The sequence below is a fragment of the Pygocentrus nattereri genome, chromosome 2 (assembly GCF_015220715.1).
Source record: "Pygocentrus nattereri isolate fPygNat1 chromosome 2, fPygNat1.pri, whole genome shotgun sequence".
Lineage (NCBI taxonomy): Eukaryota > Metazoa > Chordata > Actinopteri > Characiformes > Serrasalmidae > Pygocentrus > Pygocentrus nattereri.
The window spans coordinates 14,472,967-14,494,665 of NC_051212.1; the positions used below are offsets into that span (position 1 = coordinate 14,472,967).

Consider the following 21,699-nt stretch of genomic DNA (forward strand, 5'->3'; position numbering starts at 1 on the left):
CTCATTTACATAAAGTTGGTCCAGAACAAGAGAGCAGAGAGAAGATGTGCGTCAGTGGTTTGATGTGTCAGTTAGATATTTTTATTGTCATTTCTCACATTATTAAAGCTGTATGACACAATCTGTTTGACACAAATTATAAATAAAATAAATAAAATGAAAAAACAAAGTAACCATTTTGCAGGACCTCATCTGTCATGTCATATATAAGTTGCCCCCCCATCTTAAAACACCTTCTTGTGTTTCTGTTAAAGTGTTTAGATCAAAGGGGGTCTCCACGACCAGGTTTGGGGTCCACTGTTCTAGACCACCGAAAGTGTCACCATAAAAGAAGAATCATTAGAGTCTCCAACAGACTGACTAACTGAATTGTTTATATGTGAACATGAAAAGACGTAAAATATAAACATTAACGGACTCACCCTCTACAGTGAGAGTAACAGAGGAACTGTACTCTGATGATGTTGGTCTGTCACGTCTCTCTCCTCTACACAGATACTGATCTCCATTAATCACAGTGTCTCCTCTGATGGTGAGAGTGTCTCCGTCTACAGTGTGATAATCAGACTGAGACACTGCAGTCAGTTCACTCTGTTTATCGTGTTTATACCACTGATACGTCCATCCATCATAATCTTTAATCTCACACTTCAGAGCGACTGACTCTCCACTGAACACAGGTCTCTCTGGTTCTACAGTCAGTGTAGGTTTGGGTAGATCTACAGAAAGAAGAGAACAGCAGTGCAGATTCAGAGAGTTAGATTTAGTGCAGATTTAGAGTTAGTTCATGTTTTTGTTCATAAAAATAAACTAGCAAAACAAATTTACTATAAAGTGAAATGGTGTTTGTATAAATTCAGAAAAAAGAGACGTCAGTCACGACTGCACATGTGTACATATTTCTATATTGTGGTCTATTTACACAAAGTTGGGTTAGTTCATCATTTATGTTGAACAGACTCTCCCAATATTTTGTCTGCTGCACTGACGTTGAACCGCATGCTTGTACTGGGTCAGTATGTCCAGCAGCTCAAATCAAGCTCAGTAACAAAGTTCTAACTGTTAGTAGCACAAATAATGTGCTAATGTCTTTCTAGGATAAGCATGAAAAAGATCGTTTTCTTAAATGACTGTGTTAATTTATCCTGAGTAATTTTACTGTCTGAATGAAAATCTACAGCACACTGAGATCCACTGCACTGGAGCATTAGGCTCCTACTGGTTCTTTAATGTCTATTTGAGAACTGAGTTTTAATCTGTAATTTGTGTTTCATCAAAATACACTAAGGTTAAACAAACACTCTGAAATATTATCTGAATAGGAACATGTGCATATCACTGCTGTCAGAACAAAACATTGTATCTCCAAAATGGAAACTTTAGAGGAGAAGGAAAAACACACATTACTTTCAATGTAAGTCAATGGAACCAGACTTCTTTCCAAGTCATTTTAGGCCGTTTATTTTGGCCCATCTTTCATGAATTTTACACACAATATAAAGGCCAAAAATCTTTTTCAAATTATCTTAAAAAATTAAAATCAACAGAAATGGAGATACGAGGTTTGCTGAGGATGGTCAGCTGTAAAACAGTTACACAGTCAAGTCTTTAGGAACATAATGAAATGTTAAATAACGATTAACCACTAAAATACCCTTTGCAGTAAAAATAGCCTTATTCTATAAACAGGAGCTGAGAGAACAGAAGAAAGAACAGAGTCTCAGAGCACAGAGCTGTTTCTGCTGTAAATGTGCAGCAGTTCTCTACAGTTTACAGCAGAATTATTCTGTAAATCAGTATCGTTTAGTCTCGTCTGGTCTTCTGCCGGTCGTAGTCAGCAGTCCGCGTCGGGGCTGCCGAGTTAAGATGGAAGAAAGTCGTGACGCGGGTCGTGGACGCTGCAAATCACGTGCGTGAGGACGATTTCCAGAGCGGCCCAAGCGGCGTCCGTGATCATAGAGCAGGTCGGGAGGTTCAGTAGTGAAGCTCCGCCCGTGAAGCCCCTAACGAGCAGGTAGGAGCTCCAACTCTCACCTCCACCCAGACTCGCCTAAACCAGTCTTAAACACCCGGACGTGGGTTTTACAGCTGGAGCCGCATTCAGGGGTCTAGCAGGGGTCTAGCAGGATTCAGCGGGCTAGCAGGATTCAGGGGTCTAGCAGGGGTCTAGCAGGATTCAGGGGTCTAGCAGGATTCAGGGGTCTAGCAGGGGTCTAGCAGGATTCAGGGGTCAAGCAGGGGTGTAGCAGGATTCAGGGGTCTAGCAGGATTCAGGGGTCTAGCAGGATTCAGGTGTCTAGCAGGGGTCTAGCAGGATTCAGCGGGCTAGCAGGATTCAGGGGTCTAGCAGGATTCAGGGGTCTAGCAGGATTCAGGGGTCTAGCAGGGGTCTAGCAGGATTCAGGGGTCAAGCAGGGGTGTAGCAGGATTCAGGGGTCTAGCAGGATTCAGGGGTCTAGCAGGGGTCTAGCAGGATTCAGGTGTCTAGCAGGGGTCTAGCAGGATTCAGGGGTCTAGTAGGGGTCTAGCAGGAGCTGAGGAGCTCAGTCTTAAGTGGACTAACACAGTCATTGTCCAGGTCGAGCTGGTCCAGTTTAAGGGGATGTTGGCTTTAAAAACAGGCTGGTTTGAATAGTCGTGTGCCTGTCTGTGCTCTGCAGGGTGCTGGTGCCTGTGGGGGGATAATAGCCACTGTTTTCCTGTTTTCTCGTGTTTTAATACTATTTTGTCACTTCTTTGTTTTATACTATTCTCTCAGTGCAGAGAAAGCATTTGATAGAATTGATTCGCCATTTTTGTTTGCTGTTTTTAAAAAACTCAATTTGGGTCCTACTTTTATTCATTTAGTTAAACTGCTGTATGCAGCCGACCCAGACGCTGTCGTTAATATGAATGGGTTGCTTTCTGAAAAGTTTCAGATCGGCCGAGGATCAAGACGAGGCTGCCCTCTCTCTGCATTGCTTTTTTCTATAGCAATTGAGCCACTGGCAGAAAGAATTAGATGCCACCAGGACATCTCAGGTATTAGAGTAGGAGGAGCAGACCACCGAATCTCACTCTATGCAGATGACGTTTTGCTGAGCCCGCCCAGAAAAATGTATTCCAGCTACAATGAAGTGCATATCAGAATACAGTAAATTCTCTGGCTATAAGATCAGCTTTTCAAAATCGTTAGCTCTACCTCTAAATATATCCCCCAACACACCTTGGGCAGGTACATCCCCCTTTCAGTTAGCATTAGAAGGTTTTAAATACTTAGGTATTCACATTACTCCAGACCTTAATAAGCTCTTTGACAAAAATGATCTCCCACTCATCAATAATATAAAACATGATCATAAATCGTGGAACTTTCTCCCCATTTCCTTATTTGGCAGGGGGAATGTTATAAGAATGAATATCCTCCCTTGCTTACTTTATTTATTTCAGTCAATCCTTTGCCATTTACCCACAATGTTCTTCAAGGATTTAGAGAAAATGTTTTCAAAATCTGTATGGAATAATAAAAGGCCAAGACTGAAGTTCTCCAGATTAATGAGAGCGACGGAGGAAGGGGGTGCCTGTGTGCCTAATATGCAGTTGTATTACTGGTTAATTAAGCAGATGATCAGTTGTTATGCAAATAGGCTACCGTTCATTAATAATGCTGTAAAGGTGAGGTGTGTCTCTGAGAACTGTGTGTTATACAATGCTCTTATAACCTGGACAGATGCTAAGAAATATCTTAATATCCCTCATTGTCTTTCATTATTGTCCCCCCTGGCCCATAACCCAGATTTCTCTTTTCAGCTGAAGAGCTCTGGACTCTCAGTTCGGTTTGACAGAGGGATTAAAAACATTTCCCACATGTTTGCTGGAAGTTTGTTCAAATCGTTTATACAACTGCAAGAAGAGTACGAGTTACCTAGGTCAGACTTTTAAAATATCTCCAGGTTCGTCACCTGATCATCTCAACTATTAAGGATGGGAGATTCAGAAAGGAATTAACCGACCTTGAAGAGCTGCTAGTTAAGAAAAGCCAGGCTAGAGGGGTGATTTCACCAATTTATGGCATTTTGCTAAAACATGTTAAACCATCATCAGACAGTCTGAGAGGAGGCTGGGAGAGGGACTTGGGCCAACCAATCACAGAAGAGGACTGGTGCAATGTTTGTAAAGACTTGTTTACCAAATGTTCCTCATCTGGTGTTCATGAGCTTAATGTTAAATTCATGAATAAGATATATTTCACACCTGTTTGCTTACAGAAGATGTTTCCAGATAGATCTAATTTGTGTTTTAAATGTAAAACTGAAAGAGGAACATTTTTTCATGCGTTCTGGCAGTGTAAAAGAATTGGCACTTTCTGGGACAGAGTACATATTAGGGTAGAAGAAATCTTCCAAACACCATTTCAGAAGAGTCTCCTGCCCTGTAGCTTTTGGGAACAGGAGTGGAACGTATTTTTGATACTAATAGCAAATTTTTACTTCTAATACTTTCATTTCTGGCAAAAAAATGTATCCTAACTCGGTGGGCCAGCCCCTCTCCACCATCTGTTGAGCAATGGCTTTCCCAGGCTGCAGCTCTGCTTCACTAAGGTTAAACAAACAGTCTGAAATATTATCTGAATAGGAACATGTGCATATCACTGCTGTCGGAACAAAACATTGTATCTCCAAAATGGAAACTTTAGAGGAGAAGGAACAAACATACAATACTTTCAATGTAAGTCAATGGAACCAGACTTCTTTCCAAGTCATTTTAGGCCATTTATTTTGGCCCATCTTTCATGAATTTTACACACAATATAAAGGCCAAAAAGCTTTTTCAAATTATCTTAAAAAATGAAAATCAACAGAAATGGAGATACGAGGTTTGCTGAGGATGGTCAGCTGTAAAACAGTTACACAGTCAAGGCTTTAGGAACATAATGAAATGTTAAATAATGATTATAAACCAGTAAAATACCCTTTGCTGTAAAAATAGCCTTATTCTAAAAACAGGAGCTGAGAGAACAGAAGAAAGAACAGAGTCTCAGAGCATAATTTACAGTCAGAGGCTGAACATGACGCTGTTATAATGATTAAAATTTCAATCATAATGATTTACAGAAAAGAGAGCACAGAAAACACTGCAAGGACGCAAGAAGTGGGGAATCAGCGAACCCTGATTTCAGAACTGTAGAAGTTACAAAAGAAAAACTTTCTGAACTTCATAATAATCTGAGTGGATCAAAGACTCAGTGTGAGCCTGTCTTAGAGCAGAGTTTGTGTTTCTAAATTTGCCGTAGCTGCTCTGGTTAAGTGAACGTGGTGTTTTCACTACAGTGAGCTGAAGTCTGTACAAAGTTATAGACCAGTTCTGAAAGAAGCTTAATATTGTTTTTAAACTTCTAAATAATCATTCAGTGTAATGAAGACGTTTTATTAAGCTCTGATTCATTAGTGAAGTATTAATAATCATTCAATGTAATGAAGACGTTTTATTAAGCTCTGATTCATTAGTTAAGTATTAATAATCATTCAATGTAATGAAGACGTTTTATTAAGCTCTGATTCATTAGTTAAGTATTAATAATCATTCAATGTAATGAAGACGTTTTATTAAGCTCTGATTCATTAGTTAAGTATTAATAATCATTCAATGTAATGAAGACGTTTTATTAAGCTCTGATTCATTAGTTAAGTATTAATAATCATTCAATGTAATGAAGACGTTTTATTAAGCTCTGATTCATTAGTTAAGCATTAATAATCATTCAATGTAATGAAGACGTTTTATTAAGCTCTGATTCATTAGTTAAGCATTAATAATCATTCAATGTAATGAAGACGTTTTATTCAGCTCTGATTCATTAGTTAAGTATTAATAATCATTCAATGTAATGAAGACGTTTTATTGAGCTCTGATTCATTAGTTAAGTATTAATAATCATTCAATGTAATGAAGACGTTTTATTAAGCTCTGATTCATCAGTTAAGTATTAATAATCATTCAATGTAATGAAGACGTTTTATTAAGCTCTGATTCATTAGTTAAGCATTAATAATCATACAATGTAATGAAGATGTTTTATTAAGCTCTGATTCATTAGTTAAGTATTAATAATCATTCAATGTAATGAAGACGTTTTATTGAGCTCTGATTCATTAGATAAGTATTAATAATCATTCAATGTAATGAAGACGTTTTATTAAGCTCTGATTCATTAGTTAAGTATTAATAATCATTCAATGTAATGAAGACGTTTTATTAAGCTCTGATTCATTAGTTAAGTATTAATAATCATTCAATGTAATGAAGACGTTTTATTAAGCTCTGATTCATCAGTTAAGTATTAATAATCATTCAATGTAATGAAGACGTTTTATTAAGTTCTGATTCATTAGTTAAGTATTAATAATCATTCAATGTAATGAAGACGTTTTATTAAGCTCTGATTCATTAGTTAAGTATTAATAATCATTCAATGTAATGAAGACGTTTTATTGAGCTCTGATTCATTAGATAAGTATTAATAATCATTCAATGTAATGAAGACGTTTTATTAAGCTCTGATTCATTAGTTAAGTATTAATAATCATTCAATGTAATGAAGACGTTTTATTAAGCTCTGATTCATTAGTTAAGTATTAATAATCATTCAATGTAATGAAGACGTTTTATTAAGCTCTGATTCATCAGTTAAGTATTAATAATCATTCAATGTAATGAAGACGTTTTATTAAGTTCTGATTCATTAGTTAAGTATTAATAATCATTCAATGTAATGAAGACGTTTTATTAAGCTCTGATTCATTAGTTAAGTATTAATAATCATTCAATGTAATGAAGACGTTTTATTAAGCTCTGATTCATTAGTTAAGTATTAATAATCATTCAATGTAATGAAGACGTTTTATTAAGCTCTGATTCAATAGTTAAGTATTAATAATCATTCAATGTAATGAAGACGTTTTATTAAGCTCTGATTCATTAGTTAAGTATTAATAATCATTCAATGTAATGAAGACGTTTTATTAAGCTCTGATTCATTAGTTAAGTATTAATAATCATTCAATGTAATGAAGACGTTTTATTAAGCTCTGATTCAATAGTTAAGTATTAATAATCATTCAATGTAATGAAGACGTTTTATTAAGCTCTGATTCATTAGTTAAGTATTAATAATCATTCAATGTAATGAAGACGTTTTATTAAGCTCTGATTCATTAGTTAAGTATTAATAATCATTCAATGTAATGAAGACGTTTTATTAAGCTCTGATTCAATAGTTAAGTATTAATAATCATTCAATGTAATGAAGACGTTTTATTAAGCTCTGATTCATTAGTTAAGTATTAATAATCATTCAATGTAATGAAGACGTTTTATTAAGCTCTGATTCAATAATCATTCAATGTAATGAAGACGTTTTATTAAGCTCTGATTCATTAGTTAAGTATTAATAATCATTCAATGTAATGAAGACGTTTTATTAAGCTCTGATTCATTAGTTAAGTATTAATAATCATTGAATGTAATGAAGACGTTTTATTAAGCTCTGATTCATTAGTTAAGTATTAATAATCATTCAATGTAATGAAGACGTTTTATTAAGCTCTGATTCATTAGTTAAGTATTAATAATCATTCAATGTAATGAAGACGTTTTATTAAGCTCTGATTCAATAGTTAAGTATTAATAATCATTCAATGTAATGAAGACGTTTTATTAAGCTCTGATTCATTAGTTAAGTATTAATAATCATTCAATGTAATGAAGACGTTTTATTAAGCTCTGATTCATTAGTTAAGTATTAATAATCATTCAATGTAATGAAGACGTTTTATTAAGCTCTGATTCATTAGTTAAGTATTAATAATCATTCAATGTAATGAAGACGTTTTATTAAGCTCTGATTCATTAGTTAAGTATTAATAATCATTCAATGTAATGAAGACGTTTTATTAAGCTCTGATTCATTAGTCAAGTATTAATAATCATTCAATGTAATGAAGACGTTTTATTAAGCTCTCATTCATCAGTTAAGTATTAATAATCATTCAATGTAATGAAGACGTTTTATTGAGCTCTGATTCATTAGTTAAGTATTAATAATCATTCAATGTAATGAAGACGTTTATTAAGCTCTGATTCATTAGTTAAGTATTAATAATCATTCAATGTAATGAAGACGTTTATTAAGCTCTGATTCATCAGTTAAGTATTAATAATCATTCAATGTAATGAAGACGTTTATTAAGCTCTGATTCATCAGTTAAGTATTAATAATCATTTAATGTAATGAAGACGTTTATTAAGCTCTGATTCATTAGTTAAGTATTAATAATCATTTAATGTAATGAAGACGTTTTATTAAGCTCTGATTCATTAGTTAAGTATTAATAATCATTCAATGTAATGAAGACGTTTTATTGAGCTCTGATTCATTAGTTAAGTATTAATAATCATTCAATGTAATGAAGACGTTTTATTAAGCTCTGATTCATTAGTTAAGTATTAATAATCATTCAATGTAATGAAGACGTTTTATTAAGCTCTGATTCATTAGTTAAGTATTAATAATCATTCAGTGTAATGAAGACGTTTTATTAAGCTCTGATTCATTAGTTAAGTATTAATAATCATTTAATGTAATGAAGACGTTTTATTAAGCTCTGATTCATTAGTTAAGTATTAATAATCATTCAATGTAATGAAGATTTTTTATTCAGCTCTGATTCATTAGTTAAGTATTAATAATCATTCAATGTAATGAAGACGTTTTATTAAGCTCTGATTCATTAGTTAAGTATTAATAATCATTCAATGTAATGAAGACGTTTTATTAAGCTCTGATTCATTAGTTAAGTATTAATAATCATTCAATGTAATGAAGACGTTTATTAAGCTCTGATTCATTAGTTAAGTATTAATAATCATTCAATGTAATGAAGACGTTTTATTAAGCTCTGATTCATTAGTTAAGTATTAATAATCATTCAATGTAATGAAGACGTTTTATTAAGCTCTGATTCATTAGTTAAGTATTAATAATCATTCAATGTAATGAAGACGTTTATTAAGCTCTGATTCATTAGTTAAGTATTAATAATCATTCAATGTAATGAAGACGTTTTATTAAGCTCTGATTCATTAGTTAAGTATTAATAATCATTCAATGTAATGAAGACGTTTTATTAAGCTCTGATTCATTAGTTAAGTATTAATAATCATTCAATGTAATGAAGACGTTTTATTAAGCTCTGATTCATTAGTTAAGTATTAATAATCATTCAATGTAATGAAGACGTTTTATTCAGCTCTGATTCATTAGTTAAGCATTAATAATCATTCAATGTAATGAAGACGTTTTATTAAGCTCTGATTCATTAGTTAAGTATTAATAATAATTCAATGTAATGAAGACGTTTTATTAAGCTCTGATTCATTAGTTAAGTATTAATAATCATTCAATGTAATGAAGACGTTTTATTAAGCTCTGATTCATTAGTTAAGTATTAATAATCATTCAATGTAATGAAGACGTTTTATTAAGCTCTGATTCATTAGTTAAGTATTAATAATCATTCAATGTAATGAAGACGTTTTATTCAGCTCTGATTCATTAGTTAAGCATTAATAATCATTCAATGTAATGAAGACGTTTTATTAAGCTCTGATTCATTAGTTAAGTATTAATAATCATTCAGTGTAATGAAGACGTTTTATTAAGCTCTGATTCATTAGTTAAGTATTAATAATCATTTAATGTAATGAAGACGTTTTATTAAGCTCTGATTCATTAGTTAAGTATTAATAATCATTCAATGTAATGAAGACGTTTTATTAAGCTCTGATTCATTAGTTAAGTATTAATAATCATTCAATGTAATGAAGACGTTTTATTCAGCTCTGATTCATTAGTTAAGTATTAATAATCATTCAATGTAATGAAGACGTTTTATTAAGCTCTGATTCATTAGTTAAGTATTAATAATCATTCAATGTAATGAAGACGTTTTATTAAGCTCTGATTCATTAGTTAAGTATTAATAATCATTCAATGTAATGAAGACGTTTATTAAGCTCTGATTCATTAGTTAAGTATTAATAATCATTCAATGTAATGAAGACGTTTTATTAAGCTCTGATTCATTAGTTAAGTATTAATAATCATTCAATGTAATGAAGACGTTTTATTAAGCTCTGATTCATTAGTTAAGTATTAATAATCATTCAATGTAATGAAGACGTTTTATTCAGCTCTGATTCATTAGTTAAGCATTAATAATCATTCAATGTAATGAAGACGTTTTATTAAGCTCTGATTCATTAGTTAAGTATTAATAATAATTCAATGTAATGAAGACGTTTTATTAAGCTCTGATTCATTAGTTAAGTATTAATAATCATTCAATGTAATGAAGACGTTTTATTAAGCTCTGATTCATTAGTTAAGTATTAATAATCATTCAATATAATGAAGATGTTTTATTAAGCTCTGATTCATTAGTTAAGTATTAAGTGAGCTGAAAACTTTTTCACACTCACCTGATACAGTCAGTGTAGCGGCATCACTGGTGTGTGAGTTGCGTGATGTTCCACTCACTGCTCCTATACAGGTGTATGTTCCTCTGTCAGACGCTGTAACAGGGCTGATACTGTACTGCTGTTCATTACTGACAGCAGTGGATGAACCAGCTTTAAACCAGCTGTACTGCCAGTTAGAGACTCCTCCTCCCTGTATGTCACATCTGAGAGTGACAGTCTCTCCACTGAACACCTGATCATCAGGCTGTATGGACACCGCAGGTTTTGGTCTCTCTGTGGAGAGAAAGAAATCCTCAGAACAAATAATTCAGATAAAGATGATTTCTACAGTGCTGTGAAAAAGTATTTGCCCCTCACCCGATTTCTTCTACTTCTATTTTTACATTCTAAAACAAAGACAACACAAGTAAACACAAAATGCAGCTATTAAATGATCCCTCCTTTATTGAAGATAAAGATTTATTCAATACCAAAACCATGTGACCCACCTAACCTATCAACCAAACTATTGTGAAAAAGTAATTGCCCCCAAAACCTAATATCTGGTTGTGTCAACTTTGGCAGTAACGACTACAATCAAACGTTTGTGATGACTTGTGATGCGTCTTTTACATCGAGTGGAGGAATTTTGACCCACTCTTAAAACAGGAGAACTGCTTTAATTCGGCTGCACTGTGTAATTTTCGAGCATGAACTGCCCGTTTAGCACAGGGTCTCCACTGAGCTGCAGGACTGGGGGCCCTGATACTGACCTGATACTGACCTAATGAATGTGCATTTTGAGCAGTGGCATTGTTTATCCACAAAAATATCAGGAGAGATTATGCAAAGAAACAGTTTGGAGCAATTTACTGAAGTGAACTGACTGGAGGAGTCGTGTGTTTTTTACACCAAGAAGGAGGAGGAGCAATTACTTTGACAGAATACAGCATCAGATAATTACGCTCTTTATGACTTGTAATTAAAAAGGAGACAAACAAATAAAAAAAACAATCATTGATTTTCTACAGGTTTATCCAATTTAGGATTTTCTTGTGTTTCTGTTCTCAGACCAGACTTACACTTTTACTACCTGTGAACAATGGCCTGCCTGCCTCCCTGTCTGTCTGTCTGTCTGTCTGATAGTCTGTCTGTCTGTCTGGTAGTCTGTCTATCTATTTATCGATCTATTTATCTAATCACGTACTTTTTACATTTATTAATAATAATAATATATAATATAATATACAGCAATGTGTATTATTTACTTTTTACTGTGTTGTTTTTTAACCAATCCCATTTTATCTCCACAGTAACTGCATTCTTTTAAAGCCAAACCTTTTCAGGTCAGGGTCCTCATGCAGAGGCAGTGTTTGTCTCAGAACCCATCAAATATTTTGTGAACCGAAATTAAACATAAACTCGTCTTAAAATTCCTAATATTTTCAATTCATTTTGACACAAACTGTAATTTCCATCAAAAAATACAACAGAGTACCATGATAAACGAATGAAAATGCATCAGCCTGTATTGTTACTCAGTGAAACTGTGGAACAGAGAAATAATAAAATACTGACTCACTAATTTGTTCTGCAAACATGTTCTCATCTAAATCTGTCCTGATCCATGTTGTCAGCTAGCATAGTAGCCCACCCCGCTCTGAGCTCTGAGATCAGACTAAAGCTTGTTTTACACTAGAATAACACAGCAGCTCAGCAGAGCAGAGTTCTACATCTTTATAGTGGCCGGGAGTTCAAAGCAGGAGCTGCACTGACTCTTCATGCTAAAACGGTTTAGTGTGAAATAACAATAACTTCTGTTTATTTATGGCGTCCATACTGTATTATAACTTTACAGGCTGGTCCAAAAATGGAGTCAGGCATTCGACAGCCCCCAATAAGTGGTTATATGAATGACCTTACCGTTATGACCACAACCCATGGGGAGGCGAGGTGGGTGCAAACAGCTCTGGACCACATTGCAACATGGGCCAGAATGAAGTTTAAGTCAAAGAAATGCAGAAGTATGGTGATCAGGAATGGGAAATTCACCAACAGGTTCAAGCTGTATGTGCAAGAGGAAGTGATCCCATTGATAGGGGAGGATCCAATCAAGTGCCTCGGAAAGTGGTTTGATGACTCGCTTACTGACAGGAACAACATCACCAGTACAGAAAAGCAGACGGAGGAATGGCTGAGGAGGATAGAAAAATCAGGGTTCCTAGGGAAGTTTAAAGCATGGCTCTATCAACATGGACTGTTGCCAAGACTCATGTGGCTGCTGACTGTGTACGAAGTCCCAATCACACGCGTAGAAGGACTGGAGAGGAAGATCGATAAGTACCTCCGAAAATGGGTAGGAATCCCTCCAAGCTTCACTGCAGTAGTAATATGGGGGCAGCTCCAACTTCCTCTATCATCTGTGGTTGAGGAATTCAAAGTTGCTAAGTGCAGAGTCGTAATGACACAGAGACTCCCAGGATGAAAGTCAGAAATGCATGCGTCATCACAAGATCAGGGCGCAAGTGGGCAGCTGACTCATTTGTTGCACAAGCCAAGAGCATCCTGAAGATATGTGACATCATTGGAGCACAATGCATAGGAAGACAGGGTCTTGGAACCTCCCATTTTACAACATTGGAGAAAGGCAGGAACCAGTGACAGAAGAGTTATGATACAAGAGGAGGTACGGAACATGGGGGAGGAAGAACGAAGGTCGAGGGCAGTGGAGCTAGCATCCAAAGGGGCCTGGACCAAATGGGATCTCCCCAAGAGTAAGATCACTTGGGAGGACCAATGGAGACTGGAGCCATTCCGCATCTCTTTCCTGCTGAGATCAGTATAGGACACACTCCCAACCCCAGCAAACTTGCATAAATGGGGCATAAGAGAAGACCCATTGTGCAAGGGGCACCATGGTACACATCTTGTCCGGGTGTAAAACAGCACTTACCCAAGGAAGGTACAGGTGGCGTCATGACAAAGTGCTCATGACACTCTTTGTCTTTTTAAAATAGTTCCCAGTAATCATATGTTAAATGAATATTAGATGAATCAGTAGTGTAACCCAACTTTATAATGGAATGAACTGTCAATCTTCATTTGATATTTAGTCAATAAATAGACCGTTTAATTGAAGCCGTCCTTTGTGTGTGTGTGTGTGTGTGTGTGTGTGTGTGCGTGTGTGTGTGTGTGTATGTATATAATTCACATTGACTGTTGAAGATCTTTTGACTTTGGCTCACCTTCAACTCTAATTTGATGTAAAAGTAATAAACTAATTAATCTGCTTATTTCCTCTGCAGAGCTGCTGTTAGAGATTCTGCTGTCAGGTCTGTCTGTGTCTGAGCTCCATCATAAACAAGCTGCTGTGTAAGGTGAACAGAGAAAGAGCTGATTTACACTTTACAATGTAAGATACCTGTGGAGAGGTGATGTGATCTGTCAGTTAGTTTGATAAACACTGATTAGTTGATGTTTTATTGTGTATTTCATGTTTGTGTAACATGTTATTTGTTCACTTGTTATTTACTTCTTTCTTAATAAAGTTTAATGTGACATATATAGTGTTTTATTTTTCAAAGGATCCTCCATGTATTATATATGAACTCTGTATAATAGTGTATCACTTCACTGTAGGGGGCACAGATACTGTTAACTAATAATGAAGAAATAACACATTAACTAATAACATAACTAATAAACACATCATTAGTTATTAACATGAATAAAGATATTCAGACCAGTCAGTGATTTTTCTTTCTCCAGTTGATGATTCTGTCTTGACTGAATTTAGATTAGATTTAGACTAAAATCACTGCAGACAGAAATCAACCAAGAAACAATTCCCACGTTGTTTAAAGGAAACAATGAATAAGGTGAAACACTTTAGTTAGCTGTTCATAGGCTGTTCATTCCTGTATGTAACGTACAGGGCAGCTGCCTTTGTTGAACTGCTGAATGAACACATCTTACTGTAGTTCTGCTTATAATAGTTTAATACTTTAATAATATGGTTTTCTATTATTCTCTTAATAAATAATCCACTAGTCTATTTCTTATTGATTTCACTGCATTTTGCCATATTATGCCACACATAATTCAAAGCATTATTAATACGACCCCATTTCCAAAAACGTTGGGACGCTGTGCAAAATGTAAATAAAAACAGAATGCAATGATGTGCAAATCATGTAAACCATATTTTTAAAGCAAAATACTACAAAGACAATATATCAAATGTTTAAATGAAGAAATTGTTTTTTTAAAAAAATAAGAATTTTTTAAATTTTCAATTTTTCAGCAGCATGTTTTAAAAAAGGCATGGAGGCATGTTTACCATCTCATCTCCTCTTTTAACAACGCTCTTTAAGTATTTGGGACCAAGCAGACCACTTGCTGTAGTTTTTAAAGTGAAATGTTTTCCCATTCTTGTTTGTTATATGATTTCAGCTGCTCATCAGTTCAGGGTTTCCTGTGTTGTATATTTCATTTCTTAATGTGCCAAGTGCTCTTAATGTGTGATTGTTCTGGACTGCAAGCAGGTCAGTTTAGCACCTGGACTTTTAATATGGAGCGATACTGTTGAAATATGTGCAGAATCTGTCTTGCTGAAATAAGCAAGGCTTCTCTGAAAAAGACGTCATCTTGATGGCAGCATATGTTGTTAAAAATGTATATATTGTTCAGCATTAGTAGTGCCTTCATAGATGTGCACATCACCTATGCCATGTGTGCTAATGCACCCCTATACCATCATGAATACTGGCTTTTGAACTGTGCATTGATAACAAGCTGAGTGGTCTGTAGTCCAGAGGACACAGTGTCCATGATTTCCAAATAGAATTTCAAATGTAGATTTGTCTGAACACTTTTCCACTTCCACTCAGTTCATTCTATATGAGCTCGGGCCCAGAGAAGGTGGCAGCATTTCTGGATCCTGTTTATGTACAGTTTCTTCTTTGCATTTAACTTGCATTTGTGGATGCAGTGATGAACTGTGTTCACAGAGAGTGGTTTTCAGAAATCTTTCTAAACCCATGCAATGATTTCCACTGCCCAGCAAATACTGGTTTTTGGCCTTGTCCCTTGCATACAGAGATTTGTCCATATTCTTAGTTGTGTAATGACATTCTGTACCGTAGATGATGAAAAACAAAAGTTCTTCGCCAACTCATGTTGAAAAACATTATTGTTGAATTGTTCCACTATTTGATTGTGCAGTCTTTCACAGAGTGGTGGACCCCTCCTCATCTTTCCTTCTGAAAGATTCGGCCTCTCTGAGATGCTTTTTTATACACTGTCATGTTACTGACCTGTTGTCAATAAACCACCAGCTGTTTTTTTAGCATTACACAACTTTACCAGCCTTTTGTTGCCCCCCCCCCTCACAACTTTATATATAATTTCTCAGAAAACTAAAACATTTGTCAGTTACAACAATGGATATGTGGACTTTTTTACTGTTCTCAATTAAATATAGGTTTTAAGTGATTTGCACATCATTGCATTTTGTTTTACTTACATTTTGCACAGCAACAGCATTTTGGAAATGATGTTGAATTTATTTATTTAGTTAATTTACAATTTTGTCATTTACAATTATTAGACAGTAACTAAGAAAACAACCATAGGGCTCATTTTCAAATCATAACAGCTTTGGTTAAAGCAGAGTTAGTTAAACAGCTAATCAGACAGCAGCACAGCAGAGTCTCTAATAGAAATCAGTAAGTAAACTTCTATAATATGTAGACTTTTATAAATATAGACCTCTGTCAGTAAAACCAACAACAGTAGAAATTTTATTTCAAGAGAACTCTTTATTATAAACCGGATTTTCTTTAGTTGTGATGTGAGACTGATAACATTTACTTAGCTAATGTTAGCATGCTAGCTACAATGTTTGTTTCCGCTGTTTCTGGTAGCTGTAGCTCTTTATCTGATATTTAACAAAATCTTTACTGAATATTAGGTCATTTTACACTCTCAGAAAAAAGGTACAACACTGTCACTGGGGCAGTACCCCTCTTGTCACTGTGGTGGTACCCTCAGGGGTACATCCCAGTACCTTTAGTCAAGGAACATAATTGTACCAGAATCCATTGAAATTGTACTTTAAGCTGTATTGACTCCACAAACCCCGTCTCATCTCCAGGCTTTTTATTTTAATGGTCTGATTTAAAACATTTGGTTATGAAAATGTGCAAATATCTACTTTTCCACTAGGAAAAACTCATGTAAGGTAGACCATTAAACCTTAAAATCACTGTTGTACCTTTAAGGGTACACTTACGTTGTTTGTACGTTGATGAATGAATCATGTACCTGCATAGTATTTATAACAGTGTAAAGTAAACCTTAATGGTATCTGTGTAGTATTTGTAAATAATGTGGCTAAAGTTACATAGCTAACATAAACTATTTCCAAAAGTATTCACTCTCCCATCCAAATAATCGAATTCAGGTGTTCCAAACACTTCCATGGCCACCGGTGTATAAAACCAAGCACCTAGGCCTGCAGGTGTTCTCTGAAATGACGAATCACGCTTCTCTGTCTGGCAATCCGATGGACGAGTTGGTGGTTGCTATGAGAACGGTACTTATCTGACTGCATTGTGCCAAGTGTAAAGTTTGGTGGAGGGGGGATTATGGTGTGGAGTTGTTTTTTAGGAGTTGGGCTCGGCCCCTTAGTTCCAGTGAAAGCAACTCCTAATGCTTCAACAGACCAAGAGATTTTAGACAGTTTCATGCTCCCAACTTTGTAGGAACAGTTTGGAGACGGCCCCTTAGAGGGGAGACTGCAATCCTGGAAAAATGGTCAACAATTCCCCTAAACACACTCCTAACCATTGTGGAAGGCCTTCCTAGATGAGTTGAAGCTGTTATAGCTGCAAAGGGTGGGCCAACATCATATTAAACCCTAAGGATTAAGAATGGGATGTCACTCAAGTTCATATGTGTGCGTAGGCAGATGAGAGAACACTTTTGATAATGTAGTGTAGTTAATTTTAGCTAGCTAGACTGTATATCACCACTTTTCTCTCAGTCTGCAGTACATTACTTTAGATTAAAAAAGGGTTATATAGTTATATAGTGACCCAGTGCAGGTTAATCTTTCACTTCATGTTCTTATTTTCTAATGTTATATATCAGTTAAAGTTTGATATTTTATTAATTAATCTTAACTTTATTAGCTAATTTTATAAACTATGTCAATTAATCTTACTTATTATATAAGTTAATCCTGCTGTGTTAGCTGCAGTAAAATGTACAGTCACAGTTACAGTAATTATACTTAAACTAAAAACTGGTCAGCAGTGGTCCAGTGGTGGTTCCTTGGTGATAGAAAGCTGATAAACCGTGCAGTAACTGATCGGCTACAGTCAGTAGTTGTAATCCTGTGAAGCGCACCTATAGTTGTATACAAAATTTTGTCACCCCTGTCAAATGACATGATATGTTGATTTTCTAACTGAAAATGAATCAATAATTAATCCTCTACAGGAAACACATGACATTTAAAATAAATTATAAGGGATGAATTGTCTTTTTTAATTGATTTGAATTGAACATTAAACAAGATTTACTGGTCAAACCTTCTGTACAGGACATACTTTATGCTTTTATTTCCTGTAATTTGTTAAATTCAGCAAATAAACAGTAACTGTGTATTAAAACGTGTGCGCACTTATTTGTATGTAGGTACTAATGGAAGGTAGGAGTCTCTAATATTCTCTTGTTTTGTTCTTAAACATTCTGAGACTTTTACACACATGTTCTAGTAATGTTTTCAGTAGGAAGTTTTCTTTGTTGTTCCTAGTATGTTCTTCTGGGAATGTCCCTAAAAACATCAGCATGTAACATAATCCATGGCCCTGACAACGTCCTTACAACATCCTCCAAATGTAGCAGTTAAAATGTTACATCTCAGTTAACGTGGAGCCTTATAGGAATATTATTTGAAATGGTTAACATCTTTAAAATGTGCTCTGAACATTCGATTTTAAACATTATTAGAACTTATAGGTAACATTAGCCAAAGTTATGGGAATGTTCCTTTCTAGCTGGGATGTAGAGCCGTAACAAATGGAAAGAATCTCTCAGTCTAAGAATAAATTACATGGTCAGTAGAGATCCTGCCTTGAAACTCCATTAATTCTGTATCTGTAAAACGGATTCACAGATTCAGTGATGTTGAATATTCTGTAAAGAGATTAAGATAAACAAACTCACGTGACACAGACAGTTTAACAGGTTCACTGGTTTTTATGCTGTTTGGGTCACTTTGGTTCTGTGTTGCACAGGTAAATTCAGCGTTGTCATTTGCTGTCGCCATAAACCTGTATTCACTTTTCTCTTCAGAGAGCCTGAACATTTCTATTCTTATTCCAGCTGTAAGTCTTCTCAGCACTTCCTTCTCCTTCTGCTCCACATTGTAGAGTGACATTCTCTTCTATGAATATTTCTTTATGGTCACGAGGCTCTTTAATTTTCACCACTAGCTGATCTGTAAGAACACAACAACAAACATTTATCCTTAAAGGAAAGACATCTTTGATCTACACTGATCTACTGAACATCAACATGATCAGCTTAATGTACTATTACAAACATGAAACAAACATGTTAACACTATTTCCCTGATTTAGCCACTTTTTAAATCATCCATTAAAGGTTATAAATGTAAAATAAAATGTTTATGAATGTAAATTAAATAATTCACATATAAACATCAAATATTTACCTGTTTGTCCACTGTGGATGAGGACAGTCAGCACTAAAGCAGAGACAGAAACAGAGGATATGATGCATTAATATGAAAGATTAGCTGTTATCACAGGCAGATTTAATCTGAAAGGGCAGCACAGCAATACAGCCATTCCAACCTTAAACCAGGTGAAACATCTGGAGGTACAGTAACCTTATTGTCTTATATATAATGGCTTAAATAAAATCAAAACACTTTTAAGCTGAATAATTAAATAATGGTAATAGTCGGGTCACTGAATGGTCAGCTTTAAGTATCAGACCTTCTTTGACAAGCCAGCACTCCAAATATGGACGTATTGCAGCTTAGAAACACAGTAATTTCATAATGTTGATGGAGTTTAAAGGTCGTGGGGTCGGCATACACAGTGGTCATTCCTACAGACAGAGATTGAGCTGTACAGCAAATTCACAAACATCCTGTTTAGTGGAAACAAATTCGGATCAGTAACTTTTCTCAATAAAATATCAATTGTAAAGATGATGATGCATTTGTTTACCATCAGAAGAATTATTCATACTTAATGTTTATTTTCTGAATTTAACACATTGAAACAACAAGCAAAACATAAAATGTTTCCTGTGAAAAAGTTTTGGCACACTTTACATTTTTTGCCCTTTTTTCCAAAATATTAAACTCAATAAAACAGAAACTTGCAGAAAAATGTCATATTTAAGTGTGTTTCTATAGAGGATGTGCTGACTTTTATTCATTTAGAAAGTCATCAAAACTTCATCTGACCAGGGTGTACTTTTGCATACAACTATAAGCACCAAAATGAAAAGCTACATGTTCCGTATCACTCACACCACTCAGATGCAGACACAGCGCTGCTGTACACTGACAGACACTCTTCTCAGTGAGAACCCAGTATAATTTAATTCACACAGCTGCTGTTATTTTAGTTCACATTCAATCATTTTCAGAAACACCCCCTTTAATTAATGCCGGTGTCTAAGCACATTCAGACCTACAGTGTCCTAAAATATTGGCACTCCTGGTAAACATGAGCCAAACAGGCTGTAAAACATTCTTTACTGCTTATATTTTGATCTTTTATTCAAAATATTAACAAACATCTAACCCTTTATTGAAGTTCAGTGATTGAAAAAAGAAAATCAGAAAATAAATCATGTTCTTAAATATGTGTGTGCTACAATTACTGGCACCCCTTCATGGCTCGCAATGCTTGACTGGTGTGGTCAGGCTGCAGTTCACAATGGGCCACTGTGGCCAGCTTTGATGATGGCTTGTTGGCGCTGTTTACTTCTGTCTGAAATTCTAAGACTATCTCACAGTTTTCAGAACAAACTATTGTTGGCCAAAAAACTTTGTGAACAAAATGAACTGATGAAACTTGAAAACAGACGCAGCTCAGTTAGACTATTTAACATGCAAACGCAGTGAATCTAATAGTTAACAGCACTTCTCTCAAACTGCTGGGAGTAAAAAACAAAAATAAACTGAACAAAGACACGAAAAATACTAGTAACTAAAATCTAAAATCTGTAGATTCCAAGTGCAGAGAGAGAGAGAGAGAGAGAGAGAGAGAGAGAGAGAGAGAGAGAACTTTTTTTTCCCCTTTGGACATTATATTTTGTGTGTGTGTGTGTGTGTGTGTGTGTGTGTGTGTGTGTGTATTAGCCTGCATATCTGTTCAAATTCACCATAGGACATCGTCACATACACAGATTACTGAGCATGGTTGTTTGAGCTGAACATAGTTTGAAACTGTAAGGGTCCAGCCTGCACCACCAGCTGCCAGCAGAGGGCGGCAGCAGCAAGGTGCCCAGCCTGCACCGCCAGCTGCAAGCAGAGAGCAATGACAGCAAGGGGCCATAAGTTTGGGGAACTCCAATTCCCAGAAACCCTCAGGCTGATTAGGTCCAACCCAACACACCTGCGGACTCCCTACTTAAGGTTGTGGCAAACAGTAGCTCTTTGTTACACCTTTGTAGAGGGGTGACCAGTGCAGTACGCAGCCCAGGTGGTCATTTCAACAATAAAATAAAACTGCCCCAAAACTACAGAAAGAAGAAAAGAGGGCTAAAAAGAATTGTCTGCCCCACAACTACTGAAAACACAAAAGGAGTGTTGAGCTGCTAAATGCTCCAAGCTATAGAAAAGACAACAACTGCAACATAAAGTCTACCTTCCCTTCAAGCTTCCAGCTGAAGTGAATTTTTGGTTTCTCATTCTTTTATTTCACCTTCGTAGTTCAACCTCTGTTTGAGCTGCTTTCAGCATTTCTTTTGTTTATCCTTTTCCCGCCTCTTCATTTCCACCACCTTGAGGTGTTTTACCTGTTGTGACCTTCAGTACATCAGTGGTTCAGTACATATTTGTTTGGGAGGGAAGCTGGTTCTGAGGTGGAAAAGGGGGCAGTTGAGGGGGTGGGCAGTGTGTCCTTAGAGCACTCAGATAATCAGTTGACA

General features: G+C 35.4%; 1 protein-coding gene across 1 annotated transcript in view; it reads right to left on the minus strand.

The window, feature by feature from the left end:
* LOC108415343 (carcinoembryonic antigen-related cell adhesion molecule 5-like) overlaps window positions 1–21,699 on the minus strand; it is a 653,433-nt gene that overhangs the window by 32,582 nt on the left and 599,152 nt on the right. The window contains exon 7 of the mRNA XM_037547406.1: window positions 10,519–10,791. Coding sequence (XP_037403303.1) covers window positions 10,519–10,791 — 273 coding nt within the window. The remainder of the gene's footprint in view (window positions 1–10,518; window positions 10,792–21,699) is intronic.